This window comes from Gopherus flavomarginatus, chromosome 4 (genome assembly GCF_025201925.1).
Source record: "Gopherus flavomarginatus isolate rGopFla2 chromosome 4, rGopFla2.mat.asm, whole genome shotgun sequence".
Lineage (NCBI taxonomy): Eukaryota > Metazoa > Chordata > Testudines > Testudinidae > Gopherus > Gopherus flavomarginatus.
This window is the reverse complement of record NC_066620.1, coordinates 153,231,571-153,252,694: the sequence shown is the minus strand read 5'-3', so window position 1 is coordinate 153,252,694 and position 21,124 is coordinate 153,231,571. Positions and strand designations below refer to the sequence as shown.

Below are 21,124 nucleotides of genomic sequence, written 5' to 3'. Positions count from 1 at the left end.
AAAACACTTCCTCATTCTCTCCTATAAATATTCCTGAAAAGCCAATTAAAATTTAATTTTTCTATATTACCAACTCATCTTCACTATTATTAGACAGAAATGAATCAATAAGGTATTTGTCATTTATAGTCACAGTATCACAAAAAACGAAGCTTTGAAAAAAAGATAATGGATTTCTGGACTACACAATCACAGACCACAGAAAGATAATTAAATATGTTTAGCCATTACAATCACACAACAACAGCTGCATTTATCTTGCTTACCACACTAAACTGAAAGTTCATTAGCAGGACAGATTATACTGAATAAACTCAATTTTATTTGATTTTGGCAATATCGTGATATTAGTTGACACATCACATCAACACAACCTCCATGTATCCTTAACTAGTTATTGGAAGGTGCCAAACTAGCTCCTGCTGCATGAACTGACTCTGTTCAGAAACTGAACAAGCCTCTCTGTAAAGGCTCTTGTACCTAGTTGCAGGGTGGATTTGTTTGGGGTCTGGGTTTTTTTGTTGTTGTTTCTTTAAATGGGGAGTGGGAGTGAAAGGGGAGGATTCAGACACTCAATCCCACTCCTGTTTCCTACTTTTTAAGAAGAAAACTATTTTTAGACATTACTAAAAGTCAGCTATTAATTACACATGATATCCCTAAGCATATTATTGATGCCAGTCACCTTGATGAAGATACTTAGAGATTATAAACAAATTTATTTTGTTTGCCTTTTTCCAGAATATACCCAGAACTCTACGTGCTTATTTTCAAACAATATTTTATAGAAAGCAAAAAAAAAAAGTCTTCCATGTTATTGCTAGTTTGACTGTCCTTATATGAGTAATACCCATCACAATATTCCCTGTGCTATCATATTCACTAATCCTTCATCCCACTTCCTCCACAGCCCTTTAAGCCCATCTCTTCCCAAATACTCAAGAAAAGAAATGGATTTTGTGAGCACGTCTAGCAGGTAGACCAATCCAGGCTTTGGCAACCATACTGTGTGGAGAAAATTTCAGAACCCAAAGCCCCTTCTAGAGAACGCTTAAGAGGCTCCAAATTCAATAGATCAAGACTTTGGTAGTATTGTATAGAGAGAGACATAGATATAGTCCCTTAAGTAAACATTGTTAATAACTATTAAAATAGATTTATTTAAAATGCTAAAAATTGTCTAAATTATAAAAACCTGTGCACGTCAGACATTAATATAAATACTGGCAAAGTTAAATATACCCTCCCAATAAATAACTGTTTCAGTCTTATTGTTTTTACGTACTGGCGGGGGTTAGAAGACAGAGTTATTGAAAGAGTGAATTTAAACAAAGCTGCAGTTCAACAACACTGTTGTAATTTAACCATCATACCTTCTCCCCCTTCCCTGTACTGACAATGTGGCTTATGACATCAGGCTCCGCTGTAGCAGGAGGAGTGACAGAAAGTATTGAGCAACTTTGGTCTAGCACAGTGGCTCTCAAACTTTTTTACTGGTGACCTCTTTCACATAGCAAGCCTCTGAGTGCAACCCTCCCTTATAAATATATTAAAAAGTGTTTTTAATTTATTGCTATTATAAATGCTGGAGGCAAGGTAGGGTTTGGGATGGAAGTTGACAGTTTGCGACCCCCCATGTAATAACCTCACGACCCCCTGTTTGAGAACCCCTGGTCTAGCAGAAGCAAGAATTCTACTGCATATCCCATTTATTGAAGCAACAGAAATTGTATTAGGGTGTAATAAGAGGGCCATGAAATAGCATGGAAACTCTATGAACTTAAAATTTAAGAGCAGAACATGAGATATTTTTGAAGTATTTCCTGTTAATGACAATTTTCTCATCAATAAAGGTTGTTTTTTATTCCCCAACAGTAATATACAAATTTTAACTACTGTTGCCTTGCTCCTACATAAGAGAGAATAAAAGCAGTTTCCAGAGAAGTGCCTAAGCTTCATGGTATCAGCATACTACTGCATGTAAACACAAAGCACCAGGATTAGCTAACAAAACTTTTCAATCTGCACAGATGTAAACCTGGAGAAAGAGAAACTCAATCTAAACACCAGTATCTGTCTGACGTTCTGAAGTGTTAAAATGTCAAAAATATTTCATTTCACACAGACCCTTAACTATAAATGAAGTTCACTGCTATGTGGTATGTTTAATAAGCTATCGTCTTAACGCATCAAATCAATATTTATTCAGGAAGCAAGAATAAAAGACAATTCTAGCAATGGCTTAGCAAAAATAGCAAACAAAAAATGCCACAATGCATATTCAGATATGTATCTTGCTTTTAAAAAGTTAGTAAGGATGAAAAATTGAGGTAATTCCCAATAGTATATTTATAGATAGGGGAAAGCTGGATATAGAACATAAAGAAGTGCCAACAATGTGCCAGTGCTGTGCACAACACAAGCACTCCTCTTGGGAAATTACAAATTTAAACAATGTAGTTTGCAGTGTTGTTATAGCTGTGCTGGCCTCAGGATACTAGAGAGACCAGGTAAATGAAGTAAAATCTTTTATTAGACCAACTTCTGTTGCTGAACGAGGCAGGAGCAGGTCTTTGTAGCTCAGAAGCTTGTGTCTTTCACCAACAGAAGTTGGTCCAATAAAAGATTTTACCTCACCCACCTTGTCTCTCTAAATTTAAACAATGACATTCTGTATCCTGAAAGTCATCAGTGATAGACCACACAAGATTCGCAGAAGAGAAAGTTGGCCAAATAAATTTGAACAGTAAAGCTACATTTGACTGGCCCCATTCTTATCCTCAAGCATAAAAATAATCGACAGCACTAAAAAGTGGGTGTTCTGGAGCAAGGGGATGACAAGTATAACCCAACATTAATTAAGCTTCTTTTCTCATACAGATGACAGCTTTTACTTTGAGTAACATTTTCAAAGGACAATTTTTATTTGATTCTTACCGAGCTGGCCACCATTCAATCCCATCGTATATACAGCTTCTCTAGTCCATAGCACTGTATGGAATCTGCCTGCAGCCACTCCAATAACCATTCTACCTTTCAGATTTTTTGCCTGAACCTACATATAAAAACAAGATTTTCATGTAAGTGTCAAATCCCAAACAAATAAATTTGATGTGTATAAATCAACATCTTTTCAACTGAAGTCCATATTAATTAAATTGAAGATTTGGTATTAAAAAAAACAGGGTTCATTTCAAAAGTTAGTTAACTGAGACACTGTTCCACCAAGGCCAAAGGGTATGTCTACACTACCAGCCGAATCAGCAGGTAGTGATTGATCTATCGGGGAATCAATGTATCGTGTCTCATCTAGACGCGATACATTGATCCCCGTTCCTGATCGGCTGCCAGCATGTCCCTTGGCCTGCGCCACTTCCCGCAGCTCCCATTGGCCAGGAACGGTGAACCGCAGTCACTGGGAGCTACAGGGGCCGTGCCTGTGGATTGTCAACGTAAACAAAATGTCTGCGCCCAACTGGCTGATTGCCCTGATGGGCCACATGCCGAAGGTTGCCATCCCTGTTCTATAAGCTTAGAATCTAAGTAGAGCACAGACAGGCAAACCATCTGATTACATAACGGAATTATTTAACATTGAGATTATGTGCTAACGAACTGGAGAAGATGTTTTTATTTGACCCCATGTTCCACTGAATTATCCCTACAACATTTACATACAGACATCAATATGATCCTAACATTTCACTCTCAGTGAGGAAAAGGTCCAAGTACTAGCTAAGCAGTTATTACCTGTCTGGGAACACTGCAGTTAGTAGGAGGAGGAAGAATACCCAATTGATGGTAAGTATTTAGGCCAAAGGTGTACACATATCCATCTTCTGTTAAAACAACAGTATGATCCTTAGCTGCTGCTACCTGGGAACACTGATGGCCAATTAGACCTTCCACAAGTCTTGGAACCTAGTACAGATTGACCAAGAGTTGAAAACATTAAAATACTCATTTCTATACCGAGAGATAATTTTTTAAAAGACCATGCACACACCCCCATCACCAAATCACATCAAAAAACCCACAACAAAAATAGAAATGGAAAAGAAAACCTCATTTAAAAGGTACAGAATTGTGTAATTATTGTTTGATATATTACACATTGCATATCACATGAAAAGAAGATTAATATGACAAAATACTTTTAGCATGTACCTTTAGAACAGATCACCTGCAATCTACTCAGGAACTAAATCTAAAGCTCCAAAACATCTGAGCAGTTTTCAATAGTCACAATTAGTGGTGCGTGTGTGTTTCTTTTTTCGAAGTTACCCTGACAGAAAAAGGCTTCCCCTTCTTTCTCCTAAATTCATATTTTTCATCCAAAATTACAGTGTTGCTGTAAGGGTTTGACGTCCAATCTCTCTCAATCCCACAGAAAAAGAGGAGAATCACAGCTTTCCAAAAGCCACTTGCTTCTAGCCCTGATCAAAAATGCTGTTTCAGCCAATTTTCAAATCGGGGGTGGGGGTGGAAAATACCCACACACACAAATGGTTTTTTGTTTAAGATCAATTACATATATAAGGTTTCTCGATAGTAGTATCAATCTCAAAAATACCAAGGCCTTCAGGGCTTTCCATCAGACGTCTGTAAATTGGATTCATAGTACTAAAGAAGCTTGGCATTATAAATTGAGGGATTAAAAAAACCTGAACTATTTCTTTTTTAAATGTGCGACATCTACAGAATTATAGGTAAAGTGGTCATATGATGGCATTGTTTGGGACCTAAAAATCAATCATTTATGGCTTTGCCATTCATAATTCATGTGGTTATTCCAAATTCTAGCCAATAATGTCTTTACATCACACAACTTAATATATACATACGTGTACACACATAAATACACTTGCAATTTCTCTCATAAATTGCTCCACTCTCAGGTTTCTCAGAAAATTTTAAAATGATATCATTTCATGTAAAATAAGTACATACTGCTGGCGGTCAGTACATAGCCCTGAAGTCTTCATGAAGACTGACACACACAGCATCAAACTGAATTCTAAAGTTTGTATTCATTGATTTGCATAATGCAACTACATACTACTCAGATGAAAAAATATGTACTGATCATTTTCAATAAAAATCCATTTTAAAATATAAAAATTCTTCCTTTGTAAATAATTTCTGAACAAAGACTGTCATTGTTAAAAATAACCCACAACTGAACAAAATATTAGAACTTTGATGGTGCACTTGGGAAGATGTTTAATGAACTCTGAGACTGCATATCTGAAGCAAGATTTTTTGTGCTATACTATATTTAAAAGATACCAGGTATGTTTGTTCATCACCATGACCCAAGCGTCCTCCTTGACCATGTCCACAAGTGTAAATCTGTCCTTTCTGGGAAAGGAACACGGAATGAAATTTACAAAGCACCACCTGAAAAAAAATAGAGAGGGTTACAGTTTGAGGGGTAGTATTTTAGCATTCTTTTTGCAAATTACTTTGTAAATATGCTGCCTTCACTGAGGAAATACAGTCTATCCACACAAGACACAACACAATCTATATATAACTAGTACACTGTCCATCTTCAATTCATTGTCTATATGGCACTGCAAACTACAAAAGCACCATGCTCCTGTATGGAATTATTTAATATTATCATCTGTTGTTGAAAACATAGTTTGCATTTACAAAGCTAGGAATTTATTATGGCTTTCAAACCAGATGTCAATCCAACATTTTACATCATCACCATGGTATCTATACATCCAAAAAGAGTTGAGAGCCATTGATCTGTGCACTGAAGAGAAAATAACCCAGGAGCAGTTTCAATTACTAAAATAGTAGTGTTATATAAGAAAGCGTGGCAAGATCAGCTCCAATATTTAGATTATTTTTCGGTGGAAAAAGAATCTTACGCATGATGGTATATGGGTTATTAATCCATTTTTTTCAGAATACCTGTCTGATATAGACTCCATTTCTAGGAAACAGATCCACCAATTCAGGATGATGTTTGCTCTGTTGACCACCATGACCCAAGGTAAAATTTATGTTGTTTCCCCAAGTGTAGACATCTGTGGGATCTAAAATTCAAAAGGACAAATTCCATCTGCAATATCTACTACATCTGTGTGCGAGTTCCATTAATTTAACTCCACCTCTGATATAAATGTGAACTAGAACAGTATACGTTACTCCACTTAAAAATAAAGCTTGAAGAAACAAGGTAAATTCTATTTTAAAAGGTGTATTTTATAAAAGATTGAGAATTTAGAATGATTATTACATATTTTTTCATATTGCATGTCCTGTACATGTCCCTTGTTCATATATATTTCTCACAGTATTTGTCCAACTTCATAGAGCACACCTTCATCAGTAAGAACTATTTACATGTCAAGTCTGCAATATAAAACTGCACAAACTACATTAATTGGTATGCAAGTTTTGTCTTCCACATATATAAAATAAATCAAATCAATCAATCAATCATGCCTGGACTCAAACTGCTAAATAGATTTTCTTCAAATCTTCCCAGTTAATTTATATTCTAGACCTACAACAAGAACTTTCAACTCAAAAAAAACTTTTTTTTTGCTAAAGTTACATAGTTTAGAGCTGTGGAAATAGAGTACCTTCTCAGCTGTAATTACTGTGATACTAGAATGTGAACTTTAACCTATTTCTCTCTGACAAACAGATAAGAAAAAGTCAAATCAGTCTAATCCAACACTAAGTCTATATTTTATGTAAACATACAAAGCATGATTGTAAAGTAATCACTAATATTTTAAAATCAACGAAATATCAAAACATCATGATGAAATAGTGTTTAATAAATAGAACATAAAGGTAATGTCAGCCCAGAATTTAGGTTGTGTACATTTCTTCTACCAAAAAAACTAAGTTATATTTGTACAATGAAATATTACAGCAATCAAAAATATAATTGATTAGCAAAAGAAACTGAAAACTATTTTCATTGCCCAAAAGCTGACTGAAATGGGGGGAAAAAGCACAAGTGTAGCGTAAATAGGAAAAAGCAGGTTAGATTTTTAAAATTCAATTATAATAATAATTCAAAGGGATATTAGTAACACAGATGGGGAAGTATATTCAAAGAAGATTTTAAACTTAACAGTGTCTTTTAAGACAGTGCTGATGTACTCCAACTAGCAGATAGCATTACTTAGATATAACAATAACTTGCCAGTGACTAGAATTAGTCTACTTTTTTAAAATTATATAAAAGTTGCACTAAAGTGTTTTGAAGATTAAAAAAACTGGGATATAAAATTATAAAACTGGCTGCTAGGAGATCCAGGGAATTCATTTAATCTATTAACGCTAGTGAAAACCATGAGAGATGTAATTCAATGTCAACAGAATTTTTTCTTTTTAAGTCACTGAATCCCATCAATTTACTCTAGGCCAGCTATTGAAAAATAGCTGAACCAAGATAAGAATAACAGATAGGTTACACTAGGAGGAATTCTAACGTTAATACCACAGGTACTTTGAATTTCTCACCCTTATCTACAGTAGCACATGCTCTACTAACTGCCAGCAATGAATGAAGATGCACCAATACTGAACTCAGAGAAAGTTCTCAAGACATGTTCCAGAACATTATTTAGCCCTATTTACTCTAGGACTTAAACGTCTGCCATCATTAAGTGCTGTTGCACTCTCTTCTGACAAAAGATATAGAATGTGTACGCGTAGAGAAGGTTTTGTTTCTATACTCTTACCAACTGACCATGTTGCCTCCACATCTTTTATATCACACCTGTAGGTACTACACCATTAGTATAGTCATAATTAGAAACAGATAGTACTGTCTACATATGCACACACATTTATATGTTGATAGCAGTACACAACCTATAGGAATCTCTGTATTCATTTGAAGCCCTACCCGTTTTCTTGAATACTACATAGGCTGGTCTGTCCTTCATCACAAGGTCCAAGGCAGATAAGCCTTCTTTATCTTGTATGTATAAACTAACCCCACGCTGAAAGAGGAAAAAACACCTGGTATGAATATTACTATCACTCCTCATTTCACAGAGAGTAAAGAAATGAATATGATAAATATTCGTAGGTGACCTCAGTGTAATTTTACATTTGAGAAGCTAATAAATCCTTTAAATTCCAGGACATTCTAAAGATGGATTTAATCTCAATAAATAATAATCAGAGACAAGTGAAATGGACTTACGATACCAAAATAGATCTACAAAAAGGCTCAACTTGTCAAGCTTCAGCAATAACTACTGTTCTGCATACAGTGAAAAACACAGGAACTGGCACTGACTCCCACAGTTGAAAATAGGCAAACAGGTCTCACTATTGTGCTTTTAGATCTACTGATGAAAAAGCACTATGCAAGAGCTAGGCATTATTATTACTGTTGGGCACCTTCACCAATGGTAGCAAGCAGTTGTGACGGAAGTGGAGTTGCTCTTTAATAATTTACAAATACTCCATGTTTACTTGTTAATTAGAATATTTTCTCTATGAAAATTGGTTTACTAATAGGAAGGTGTGTGAGGAAAAAACAGGAAAGAAAACAATGGCTGAAGATACACCACCCCACTAACGTAGAAGCTAATACACACACACGGTTGGCTATTATTTTTTTATTTAAAGGATAGCTGATCAAGTCATTTTCACTAATAAGATGAGAGCTGTGTAACTTTTTTAGGGGGGGTGAGGGGGTGATTGCTATGTGTTTGAACATGCACAGCAATCTGGACTCTGAACTAAAAGAATCCTTCAGAGGTTAAGTCTGCACTTCAAACTATCTTTTGGGGTCTTTTGTTCATTCCTGCAGAGGCTGCAGTCTCTTAACACTGGAAGACTAAGATTTCATCTTTGGATGAATTATTCAAATATTTGCTGGACTGATCTAACATGATTAGTTCCCTAAAAAAAAAAAAAAAAAAAGAAAAAAAAAGTTCATTTTAGCCCTGGAAGCAGTTCCGAAGAAGATGTCAAAGGAAGAAATAAATAAATATTTTAGTGCAGCTATTGCTATAGTTTCTAGGGGCAAAGAGAAGCAAGTCACCACAAACATACACCCACCCACCCCAGCTTGGAGTGAATATATATGGGACACCATCTATACTGAAAAAGTTTTAGAATTCTCCAGTAATGAATCTCACACACACTAAAAAGTTAACGAGAAGTCATTAGAAAGTGTTGAGAAACATACTACTTGGAAATGTTACAAGGAAAGAATGCTCACGATGAAAGTAAAGCGGCAAGTGAAACAAGCATTTTGGAAACATCAAAACTTCTAAAATTAAAACTGTTGGAACCACAACCATTTTTGTTAGCCTGACAGTTGAGAACAGATAAGGCTAGCAATGAGAAGCCAGTGTAATACCTTAAGTAAGAAGGGCAGAAATCTCTGGCATCTATCTGGTCAGTGACTGGCTAAAGAGTAAGTGGGACAGAGCTAAAGCCCAACATTACAATCAGCTTCTAATTAATTTCACTTTCATGTATGACTAATAAAATGTTACAAATTTTTGAGCTGCAGATACCTGATTTATTAAGTACTGTTTCCATTTAACTATTTTTAGTGTCATGGAAACATTTCCGTTAGTATATTTGGTAAACGCTTATTTTCACAGATATTCAAAATTCGGTGCCAAATCTAAACCCAGGTTGTTTTGTTAAGATCTCTACCTGCAAGAGTTTCCAAGTAAATGGAAATACATGCAGACCATTGACTTCAATAGGATTCCTCACAGGCTCAGGGGTCAACTCCTGTGGAGTCACTTACAAGACCAACACTTGAGATCCTGTCTATGGGTTTAGCTGCAGTGGAGAGTTGCAGCACTGGTGATGGGTTTACAGCGCTGCAACTTAGTAACTGTCCACACCTGCAAGGCACACCCAGCGCTGCAACTCCCTGGCTGCAGCACTGGCTGTACACCTGGTCTGCTTGGGGTGTAACGATTGCAGCGCTGGTGATGCAGCACTGCTCAAGTGTGGCCACCAAAAGCGCTGTTATTGGCCTCCAGGGTATTAGGAGGTATCCCAGAATGCCTGCTCACAACGAACCGGAAGAATGGCTGAACTCCGAGCTCCTCTGAGCTGCTTATCTAAAAAACAAACACAGCTCCTGTTTGCTGGAAAGAGCGAGCGGAGGCAGGCAGGGGAATTGCTTTGGAAGGTTCACAGCTGTTTGCTTGAAGAGAGAAGTCACATGGCAGAGGGGGTGGGGGAGTCCGTGTTGAGCAGCTGCTTATGTAGTCTGAAGGCTATTTAGGAGTGCATAATTTGCATTTAGTGAATAAGAGAGGGGTGGGGGAAGGGCTCGAAACTTTTAAATTGATTGCAGGTTGGTGATGTGTATGTTCCAGTTCTTAGAACTTGCAAGGCAGGGAGCTGACAGATCCAAAAATCCACTCTCTCTCTCTTTCCCCCACGTTCCCCCTCACTCCCCTTTTGAAAAGCACGTTGCAGCCACTTGAACACTGGCATAGCTGCCCACAATGCACCACTCCCAACAGCGCTGCAAATGCTGCAAATGTGGCCACATTGCAGCGCTGGTAGCTGTCAGTGTGGCCACACTGCAGCGCTTTCCCTATACAGCTGTACGAAGACAGCTGTAACTCCCAGCGCTGTACAACTGTAAGTGTAGCATACCCTATATTCCAAGTCGCACAGGTTTAACTTCAAATTGGCTTAATTGTTATTAAAAATAAGGAATCAAGTTAAACTGAGGCCTTGGCTACACTGGCACCCTACAGCGCTGCAACTTTCGCGCTCAGGGGTGTGAAAAAACACCCCCCTGAGCGCTGCAAGATACAGCGCTGTAAAGCCTCAGTGTAATCAGTGCCGCAGCTACACCAGTAGAGGATGTGGTTTACATGCAGCTCCGACCACACACACACTTCAAAGCGCTGCCGCGGCAGCGCTTTGAAATTTCAAGTGTAGCCATACCCTAAAACAAGTTCAGGTTTAAATTGAATTAAGCGGTGTCCACAAAGAGTTTTGTATTAGTTTAGCTCAACCAATCAGTTTAAACCAGGTGTTTCTCAAACAGGGGTCACCACTTGCGTAGGGAAAGGGGCCGGGCCGGGCAGCTCCCATTGGCCTGGGGCAGCGATCCGAAGCCAGTGGGAGCTGCGATCGGACGGACCTGCAGACGGGGCAGGTAAAAACATCACCCTGGCCCACCAGGGGCTTTCCCTACACAAGCGGCGACCCCTGTTTGAGAAACACCTGGTTTAAAAGTCACAGGAAAAGGCATTTTGATACAAGTTCATGCATCACACATCCCAAACATATTTAAAAAATTAGTGTGCAATACATAAAGTCAGATACTGACCTTCAGCAATGACCAAGCACAGTCGATGTGTCCATAAAAGATGCCTCTGTGCAAAGCTGTCCATCCAGATTCCTTGTCTTTTGCCAATAAATCCACTCCTTTGGTGTCTGCCAGCCAATCTAGCACACCTTTCTTACCACAGGATGAAGCAAGATGGAGAACATTCCTGCCAAAGGTATCCTTTAGGGTTGCTGCATTGTAGCAGTAAGAAGAGAGAAAGGCCTTGATCTGGCCTTCGCTTCCTCTGGTAACTACAGAAATAATATCTAAAGCATGCTGCAGGGAATGACATTTCAGAGTGCAGTCAGGCAGGATAGAATTCATTCTCACCTTTCTGAAACAGCTCCCTCATTAAGAGGAGCAACCAGTATGAATGCTAAGGCACTCCCTTTTTATGACACAATTAAGTGCTGCAGGAAATTCATGACTCCTAGTATTTAAATTCAGTTTTATACAGCAGCCATGAGAATCTTCATGCAGTTATATTTGGCACTTAATCAAAATATATAAATATAAAGTTATATTTTAAAGTCTTATTTCTCCATTTTATACAACAAAAATCTTGTTATTGTCCATAGAAAATTCCAAGAATCAAAAGGAGTGGGGAGGGGGGTTCCCCCTCCACACTGTCTAATTCTTCTAAATCTCCATAATTGTGAGGGAGACCTGCAAAAAAAGGGATAAAAGAGGAAAGAGACAAATAAGGATTATGCACCACACAATAGACTTTTATACCAAGACTGCACTTGTTTGTGGGGTTTGTTTGTTTGTTTTAAATATAATTGAATTTTGGTAGGCCCAATTTTTGTTATCTATTGCATTGATGTCGCCATATATCATAAAAGCCAGACCTGATTCCTGTAAAAATAAGAAACTTCTCAATCATGCCCCACAGTTACTCCAGTTGGCTGAATCACTCAACAGTCCCCTGGATTATCCAAATGATTTACATAATGCATGAATTAAAAGGACAGTAAAAACTTTAAAGGTAAACTGGGCCATAATCTACATCCACACACAAAATACATGTCATTCTTTAAATGTGTTTGGGGAAGGGAGGAAGATTGCTAAAAAAAAGTAGACAGCAAAGGACTCAAATTTATTCTCACAGAGGAAAAAATACATTTCATATTTCAAGATTCAAATGATTCATTTTCAAGCATCTGACCAGTAAGACTACAAAGGATTCTTAATTATGGGAAATAGCCATGGTTGACAGACACTATAGTATTGTTTTGTTTGTTTTTGAAACGAATAAAATCACACATTAAATAAAGTACAAACAATCACCATTCAAAACCAAAAAAAATCCCAAACATTCAGATAAGTCCATAATCAATTAGAATAGTCAGTGACCTACATACACCACTCTGGAAAATTAAAACTGTTGTTCAATCTGAATTTGAACTCCTATTCAAGCTAAACAAAAAACAACCACAAAATACACAAACTTTAGAACATCAACCTTCTCCAGCACAAACGTCACATTCTGAGCTAGCTGCATGTGTGCAACTCCCTCATTTTAACAGGGTGTCAGAAGTGAACAGTGTTTGGCCCTCCACATCTAGGATTTACAACTTTTTAGCTTATAAATGAAACCTGGGTTTGAAAATCTCCTAGAACCCTGAATGGTATATCCCAAAATGACCAGTACAACCTTTTCACTAGAATTAGGTTAATAATACATCAATGAGTCCTGTAAATATTAACTCAAATATGACAAATTTAAAGTAGCTGTGTTAGCACCTCATAAGCAATAGCAGTGCTTCTCAAAGCCAATCAGATACTTGTTCAGGGAAAGCCCTGGTAGTCTGGGCCGGTTTGTTTACCTACGGTGTCCGCAGGTTCAGCTGATCGCGGCTCCCACTGGCTGCGGTTCGCCACTCCAGGCCAATGTGGGCTGCAGGAAGCAGCACGGGCCAGCCACAGCCCCCATTGGCCTGGAGCGGAAAACCGCGGCAAGTGGGAGCCCGTGATCGGCCAAACCTGCAGATGTGGCAGGTAAACAAACTAACTCGGACTGCCAGGGGCCTTCCCTGAACAAGCGGCAGCCCGGCTTTGAGAAGCACTGAGCCATAGCATTCATCACAGCTCTGCATATCCCAGAACGTTAATTAACTTAGCTGCCCATCACTTTGTGAGGCAGGGAAGTAATATCACCACTTTACAGACAGGAAAAAGGTTAGATCTTTTGCCCAACGTCAACACAGGAAGACTGTGGAAGAACCAGGAACAGAACACAGATATCCCGATTCCCAATCCTTGTCCTTATCCCTCTTTATCATCTTACTGGCAGAAATACTCACAGGAAGCAATTGTTATAGAACATTTGCAAAAAAATGAATTCTGAGCTCAAATGTGACTTGCAGCAGAAACATGGATCTAAATAAACAGTATTAATCCAAACGATCTCATGTGAAATGTGCCCAAAGTTAAATAATCCCCCAAATATTAAATGCAACAAATTTATGGGGAATAAACTAATCTACAGACCAAACTTGTGCAGAGCGTATTTGCTAAACAATGTCAAATAGCAAGTAATTTTAAGAAAAACAAACAGAGTACATTTTTAGTAAGTTATTCACTACGAATTATTCACTCTGCTCTATTTAACAGTAACATTCAGAAATATTTCATAAATCAAAAGAAATTGCAACAATCTAATTTACATTTGTTCACCATCATCTATATGCCACACTATATAGACATTCTACAAACAGACCCAGTGCTAGACCTGAGGTGCAGACAAATTCAGTTCTGTATTGGATATTTATAGATTCCAAGCCCAGAAGGAACCATTGTGATCATCTAGTCGGACCTCCTGTATAACACAGGCTGTTTGAACTACAGCACATCTTTCAGAAAAACACACAATCTTGATTTAAAAATTGCCAGTAATGGAGAATCCACCACAGTCCTGGGTTAATTGTTCCAATGGTTAGTTATCTTCACTGTTAAAATATGTACACCTTATTTTCAGTCTGAGTTTGTCTAGCTTCAACTTCCAGCCACTGGATCATGTTATACCTCTATCTGCTACACTGAAGGACTCATTATCAAATATTTGTTCCTCATATAAGTACGTACAGGATGTGATCAAGTCACCCCTTATCCTTTCTTTGATGTGGGAGTGTGCCACAGTCACCCTTTCTAGAATGATATGCATAAGAGAACTGACCCAGTATTAGATATTGATAAGGAAGTCTTCATTCAGTGGGCACTAGCCCACCTCCTTATTCCAAGGAAGTGGAAGAGATGTTTGAGAACCATGATAGCCGCCAAAAATAATATACTAGAAATATGAAACTACACCCTGCACAGATACAGAGATAAGCGCTCTCTTATGAATACTTCCTTTCCTTTATAAAGCATTTTGAGATCTACAGACAAAATGCATTATAGAAAAGCTAAGTATTATAATTAATCTAATATCATACTTTAATATTGGACCTTGGTTCAAAAATGATAAAGGGAAAAATATACATATAAAAAGCTTTAGCTGTGACACATCTATGAGAACCCTGCATTTTCCCTCTCCTTCACTATGCTTCAAAGAATTCTTCAAAGTTTATAATTAGTGCTATGACTGTACACAGCATTGCATGCCATATGATGGCATTAATACAAAATTGACAAACTATAATGTCATTGCCAGCTTTTATATTACAGACCACACATGGAAAGATCTATGACCAAGCACATTTCAAATAGCACCAATTGCAAAGACACTTTTGTTGGAGATACTCCTGAGATAAGAAAGCACATAGGGTAAGGAAAACAGGAAAAGATGCCAAATTTTTATTTTTTTTTAAAAAAAGGGGGGGGAGGCAGAAAAATCAACAGAGACAGACACAGACTTACTGTGGACAGACAGACCAAGTATTAAAAAAGGAAAGCAAAACTACATGGCTAGGAAGTCATGTACAATACTGCATAACAAGAAACCAAGAGACAAGCAGAGAGTTACATTAAACAGACTAACACAGCTGCTACTCTGAAACCATTAAACTAATTCTATTCGGATTACATTTGCTGCAAAAGTGCAGAATTTTGACACTACAGAATTATTTTCATGCAAGTCAGTTCAACCCTCCTTTATTACAGCATTACAAACAGGGTTGCATGCACTATTAGCGCATTAATACACCTCTTGGGTGTTTTATGAGGCACAAGATTGTATATATCTCCAAGGCAAATATTAATAGATCAATAAAAGCAAACAGTTATATTATTATAGTGCTCAAAAACAGGTTAGGAATTCTACATATTTTTTTTTTAACTTAACAGGTCCCCAAGCCAAAGTTTATAAATTAAGGCCCCAATACAGCAACTGATCGTCATGCCTGTGTGAAACGCTATTGACTGCAATGGGACTCTGCACAGATGCATGAGTCTACCCACATAGATTCCCAGTCAGAGGATCAGAATCTAAACAGAAAACATATCGGAAATGGACAGAGAGGGGAGAGAAGTAGCACAAGTGTGTGGTGTTGTTTTGTAATTCTGTTTTTGTATAGTGCATAAGCCATTGTCTATTTCTCTTTCTGTCCTATGACAGCTGCCTATATTTCTCTTTTGATCATTAACCCTTATTTTAATTTGTGTTATAACATTAGCCTTTTTTCTTTTTTAAACCTGCAGTTATTGAGCTTTATATTCTGTCAATAAAAACTAAAACCCCATGCCTTTTTTTAAAAAAAATTTGTTGTTACAAAAGGCCTGGAACATCAGTGTTAACTCTTTTTGAAGAGTTTCCAATTTTAACATACTCTTTCATTACAGAAAATAGCTTGCAGCAAAGAGAGGAGGAATTAAAAAGAACAAGTAGCAAGAGTATCATGAAGATGTTTTATAGTTTATATTGCGGGATTGTTTCTAAATCCTCACCCACGCAAAGACTCTGAGGACTTGTCTTCACATACAGGGCTACTGCAGTGCAGCTGCACTGCCGTAGCACTTTAGTGAAGATACTCCTACACTTCCAATAAAACTTCTCCCATCAGTGTAGTTAATTCATCTCCCCGGGAGGCGGTACCTATGTCAGTGGGAGAAATTCTCCCATCAACATTGTGTTGTCTACATCTGGGGGGCAGGAAGGTGTTTCAGTATAACTAAGTCACTCAGGGGTGTGGACTGTTCACACTCCTGAGCGACATAGTCATACTGACATGGGTTGGTAGAGTAGACCTGGCCTTAAATATCACTGGCTTTTTCCAGGAGCACAGATCCTCTCACTAAACTCCGCAGCAGCCCAGGTGAAGAAGAGAGATCTTACAACTGCTGCCCCTCAGGAGTTGCCTAATGGCAACAAGCACGTGGGACTATTTCAGAGCTTGGTGAATCAGGCAGCACACAAGCACCCTCATTCACCATCTTACATCAGACAGCCTGAAGGGGGCACATTCTCCCAACCTCAATTCCTTCTCCTGAACTGCAGAGTTCTGTATGTCATCAGAACTGTTTGGGTAGAGGAAAAGATGACTAAAATTGCTGGAGTTGCAGCCAACAATTGACTCAGTTCTTTATTAGCATCGCACATAGAAAGTCTGGTCCATTTTTGCTTGTCACTTTTCAAAGTAGGTAACAGTGAGACTGCTCAAGTGAGCCAAGTTATGTATGTGTTTGCAAGATCAAGGCCACGGTTATCATTACTCAGAAATTTTCCCTATTCTCTCTTCACTATATTTATATATTAAAGGCAATTTTTCACCACAAAAAGCTCTAATCAAAGGTCAAATATAATCTAAATATAATCTGATCAATAAATTAAATCTTGTGTAACAATGTAAATTTGAAGCAGCCTTTAAGCAATTTAACCCCAAAGGTATTCACAAAATTAATCTATATTAATATGCAGCGTGTAAAGAATCTGTGACAATGAAAAGGGGTGGCTGCATGTGCAGGAGAGAGAGGGGTAGGGACTGATGGGATAAATTAAATAGAATATGATATTAAGAGAGAAAGATTTGAGGGGAGATTAGGAAGAGAAAGACAGAAAGTTAGGGAGAATGTAGAGAATGCAATGCAGAGTACGAAGGAGAGAGGTAAGTAGGTGGAGAAAACAAATACCGGAAATCACTGCAAGAAAAGAAAGGACTATGTGAAGTGAAGCAAGAAAGCATAAAACCATGAGTGCATTAATCAGAAAACTGACTGACATTATTACAAATATCACCAAACTTTTGTTCTCTTGAATTGCAGGGAGATGGTTTAGGGAGCACTGTGGCACAATTATTTTTCACCCTAGCTAATAAGTGCTTAAATAATACAGCAATGCGCACTATATGTTTAAAAAGAGAGAGTGAGAGATTAGCTAGACAATTTAGTTCTTGGGGTAGCAGTGTCAGGTAAATATTATAAGTCCTGTTTTATGTTAGGCACAAGTTACAGTATCATTTATGATCTGCAGGGCATCTAACAAGACACACAAGTACATAGATGAAACATTTAAAACAATATTTCAATGAATGCACTAAAATTCTTGAACAGAAAATGAGGTTTGAAGCTCTGTTTGCAGTATTATTGTAGCTCTGTTAGTCCCAGAATATTACAGAGACAAGGTGGGTGAGGAAATAGCTTTTATTGGACCAATTTCTCTTGGTGAAATAGACAAGCTTTCAGAGCGCTTTTCTTCAGGTCTGACATTCAAGATGACTTTCGGAACTAACCTAAGAGTACCATGATTAAAGAAAACATGAGTACCTTACATGTAAACAGTATCTCTTCAAATTCTTCCTGTTCATGCAAAGTGTTGAAAGTCATTTATAATTTAACAGAGAAGGAAAAAAAAGTTGAAGCAATCTGGATAGAGAGCACACCTGTTATAATTTGGAAGACGGCACAAACCTATCACGTTGCATCTGAAGAAGTGAGTTTTTTTTACCCATGAAAGCTTATGCCCAAATAAATTTTGTTAGTCTTTAAGGTGGCACCACACTCTTTGTTGTTTTTGTGGATCCACACTAACACAGCTATCCCCTGATACTTGAGAAACATTTCAGTATACTAAAGATTAAGATCATTACACTTTGGGCTAGACACTAATGAAACGTTTTGGTATTTAATTACTTGTAGTTAAATTTCTCTCTCTTATTTTGGCAAATACTGGGCATGCTGTAGAGGCAGAACATCTAGCCCCAAGGAAAGGAACAGCAGCATGCTGCTCTTCTCCTTGATAGCCTCTGCAATGTTCCAAATCCCTACCAACCTAAGGAACAAGGGATCAAGACCCAGACCTAAATCTCATTCTTCATGAGCCCAGACCCCCATCAATTTGCTTTTTTATTTAACAATTATTATTATTTAATTTAGCTAGGTTTTAGTTCTCAAAACATTTTCTAGTATTTCACTATAATTGCAAACCCTTTCCAAAGTAGTAATTATTCCAGTGAATAATTCAAGCTCAAATAAAATGATTTCAGAATGAACACAAAGCATATTTTGATACTCTCTGGTCCAAAGAAAAGGTCTTAATGTTTAGCTCATTTTTAATATTAAAAAATGTTTGCATAATCTTTAAAACTGTCTTCCATATTATAGTAGTATGATTGCCATCAAAACTGCTTCATTACACAGAAGCGTTTTGTCCTGACGGTCTCTTTAGGGTGGTATAAGTGGTTGTTCAAACAGCATCAAGTAACATGAACATTACATACGTAGCTATTGAAACTTCCTCAAAAAAAAAAAAATGACACCAAATCGGGGGTTAAAAATAGAGAGCCCATTTGTAAGTGAACAGAGTTGCAAACAGGCACAAAAATAAATAAAAAAAATCACAGTGCATGTCCTGACTTTACATTGGAACATTTTCATCATGATGTAGAGCTGCTCTAACTCAAAGCTATTACATATAAATAAATCATAACCCAAACACGTAAACACCAGGATAACATGCTGCAATTAGTTTTCAACACCATGCAACTAATTTGACATAACTTCTCCTTCCTCTGTCTTTACTGCTGCAAAAGGGAGGGAGGAGGAGGAGAAGGCAGCTCTAGCCCACTTGTTCAATGTTCATTAGTCTCGCTGTTAATCTCATCACTGTTAATGAATACCGTAAAGAGAAAGGTCTGTACTTAATTCATAACAAAATAAAACATCAAAATGGAGCACAATTATTTAATTGACTTTACCAAAGTATCTTGAAATGACTCCATTTTACACAAATTGAATCCATTTGTCAGAACTAATAAAATACAGATGCTGAAGCCTTTTAAATATAAAAAGGAATGTTGCATGTGGTGCATTTGGAAATGGTCAAAATTATTCAGACTTAATATTGTGTATTAAAATACACACATGCACACACGCACACACACACTCTACAACTTCCCCCTACTGGAACCATATGCTGGACCCTTGATTTAGCTCTGTGTATCAAACAATGTTCACAGCTTATAATATATTCTGGTGAACCAACCATACTTTTTTCAACATTTCATTGAATTTAAAATTATTTGGTGGATTTACCACTTAAAGTGTGCAATTCATAAATGAATTCAGTACATGTGCTACCAAATATCTGTTATTAGGAAACTTTTATCTGAAATGCATTATTTATTATTTAAAAAGGTGGGTGATTTGTCTCAAGACTGGCAGCTATGCCAATCTCCTCAGCGGAAAGAGGAGTGAGACTAAACTAAAGAAAAGGTGGTGGTGGAGTACCAGGGCAACCCAGAAAGGTCACTGGTTCCTTGAACTCTATTAAAAAGTTTCATCACTTTGGTACTTCGCCAAGAATGTTTCTGTATGCCGGGTTTGAAGCCAACATCGCTGGAGGCCACTGCCAAAAGGTCTAGAATAAATAACGCGAGAGCCCATGAAAGGAAGAGGACTTTCAAGGCTGTTTGTCTGTCGGGATAAGGACAGCTGCCCAGATCCCTCCGGTGGTCGCTTTAAGGATTTCAAAGCGTCCGTGCCAGGCAGGGGTATATGTCTGGGATACGGGGCACGCACCTCCCCACTCAGGCTCCTGTGGGAGGGGGCTGACAGGGGAGAGCTCGCACTGCTCTCCTCCCGCCCCTCCCTGCCGCTGTCTGTCCGTCCTTCCTCCCCTCCTCCCCCGTGTCTCGTCCCCTCACACCCGCCTATGACTCTCTCCTGGGGGAGTTCGCGTCCCTTTCCCCTCGGGCCCCCTCTCCGCCTCCCGGCCAGCGCCGCCCACTGGCTGCCTCGCCCCTTCCTCTCTGCCCCCCGCCCGCCGCATCGGCAGGACTCTGCCCCGCCTCACCAGTCGCTAGATGAAAGGGCTCGGACAGGGTCGGCGGGACGCGCGCGGCGCGGCGCGGGGACTCATCCTCAGTGACTCCCACTCAGGGCCAGGCCGCTCGTGCGAAGAAGCGACAGCCACGGCTACATCTCAGAGCCGGGGGCAGGACAGGGAACAGCTGCTGAGTGCCCACACCGAAACAAGAGCGCACAGGATTGGCGGGAGCGCTGTGTATCCCGCACGCCTATTGGCTGACGGTAGCCACCGCTGTGGCCAGCGCGTTCCAGCCGGGAGCCAGGAGTGACTGTCTGGCACGCGGGGTCAGGGGGCGGGCACCGGGGTGGGTGCGCGTGGCGGTGCAGGGCTGGGCGCGGCGGTGCAAAGTCCAGCATACTGGGCAGCGAGCTTTGACCTGCTTTGCTGTGCTCCTCCTAGGAGTGTGCCACCGGTAGCACTTTCTGCTACCTATAGATTGTTAGAGGTGCTTAGCACACGCCTACAGGTAGCAGTTTCTTACAGTATATTCCATGAGAAATTGCTATGTGTAGCAAAGTACTATCTGTAGCAGTTAGTGATACATATAGATCAGGGGTCGGCAA

General features: G+C 38.7%; 1 protein-coding gene across 2 annotated transcripts in view; it reads right to left on the bottom strand.

Annotated features, from left to right (window-relative positions):
* The window catches only part of IBTK (inhibitor of Bruton tyrosine kinase), a 109,122-nt gene extending 88,364 nt beyond the window's left edge, over positions 1-20,758 (bottom strand). Inside the window, exons 1-7 of one of the 2 annotated variants that reach the window (XR_007773972.1) lie at positions 20,547-20,758; positions 11,318-11,983; positions 7,889-7,985; positions 5,929-6,053; positions 5,290-5,400; positions 3,751-3,921; positions 2,938-3,055 (exon numbers count right to left, since the gene is read on the bottom strand). Coding sequence is in view for 1 of the 2 variants with exons in the window: in XM_050950088.1 (XP_050806045.1) it covers positions 2,938-3,055; positions 3,751-3,921; positions 5,290-5,400; positions 5,929-6,053; positions 7,889-7,985; positions 11,318-11,641 (946 nt within the window). In the remaining variant the exon portion in view is untranslated. The remainder of the gene's footprint in view (positions 1-2,937; positions 3,056-3,750; positions 3,922-5,289; positions 5,401-5,928; positions 6,054-7,888; positions 7,986-11,317; positions 11,984-20,546) is intronic. The other variant, XM_050950088.1, reaches the window with a different exon arrangement.
* Positions 20,759-21,124: the final 366 nt, after the last annotated feature.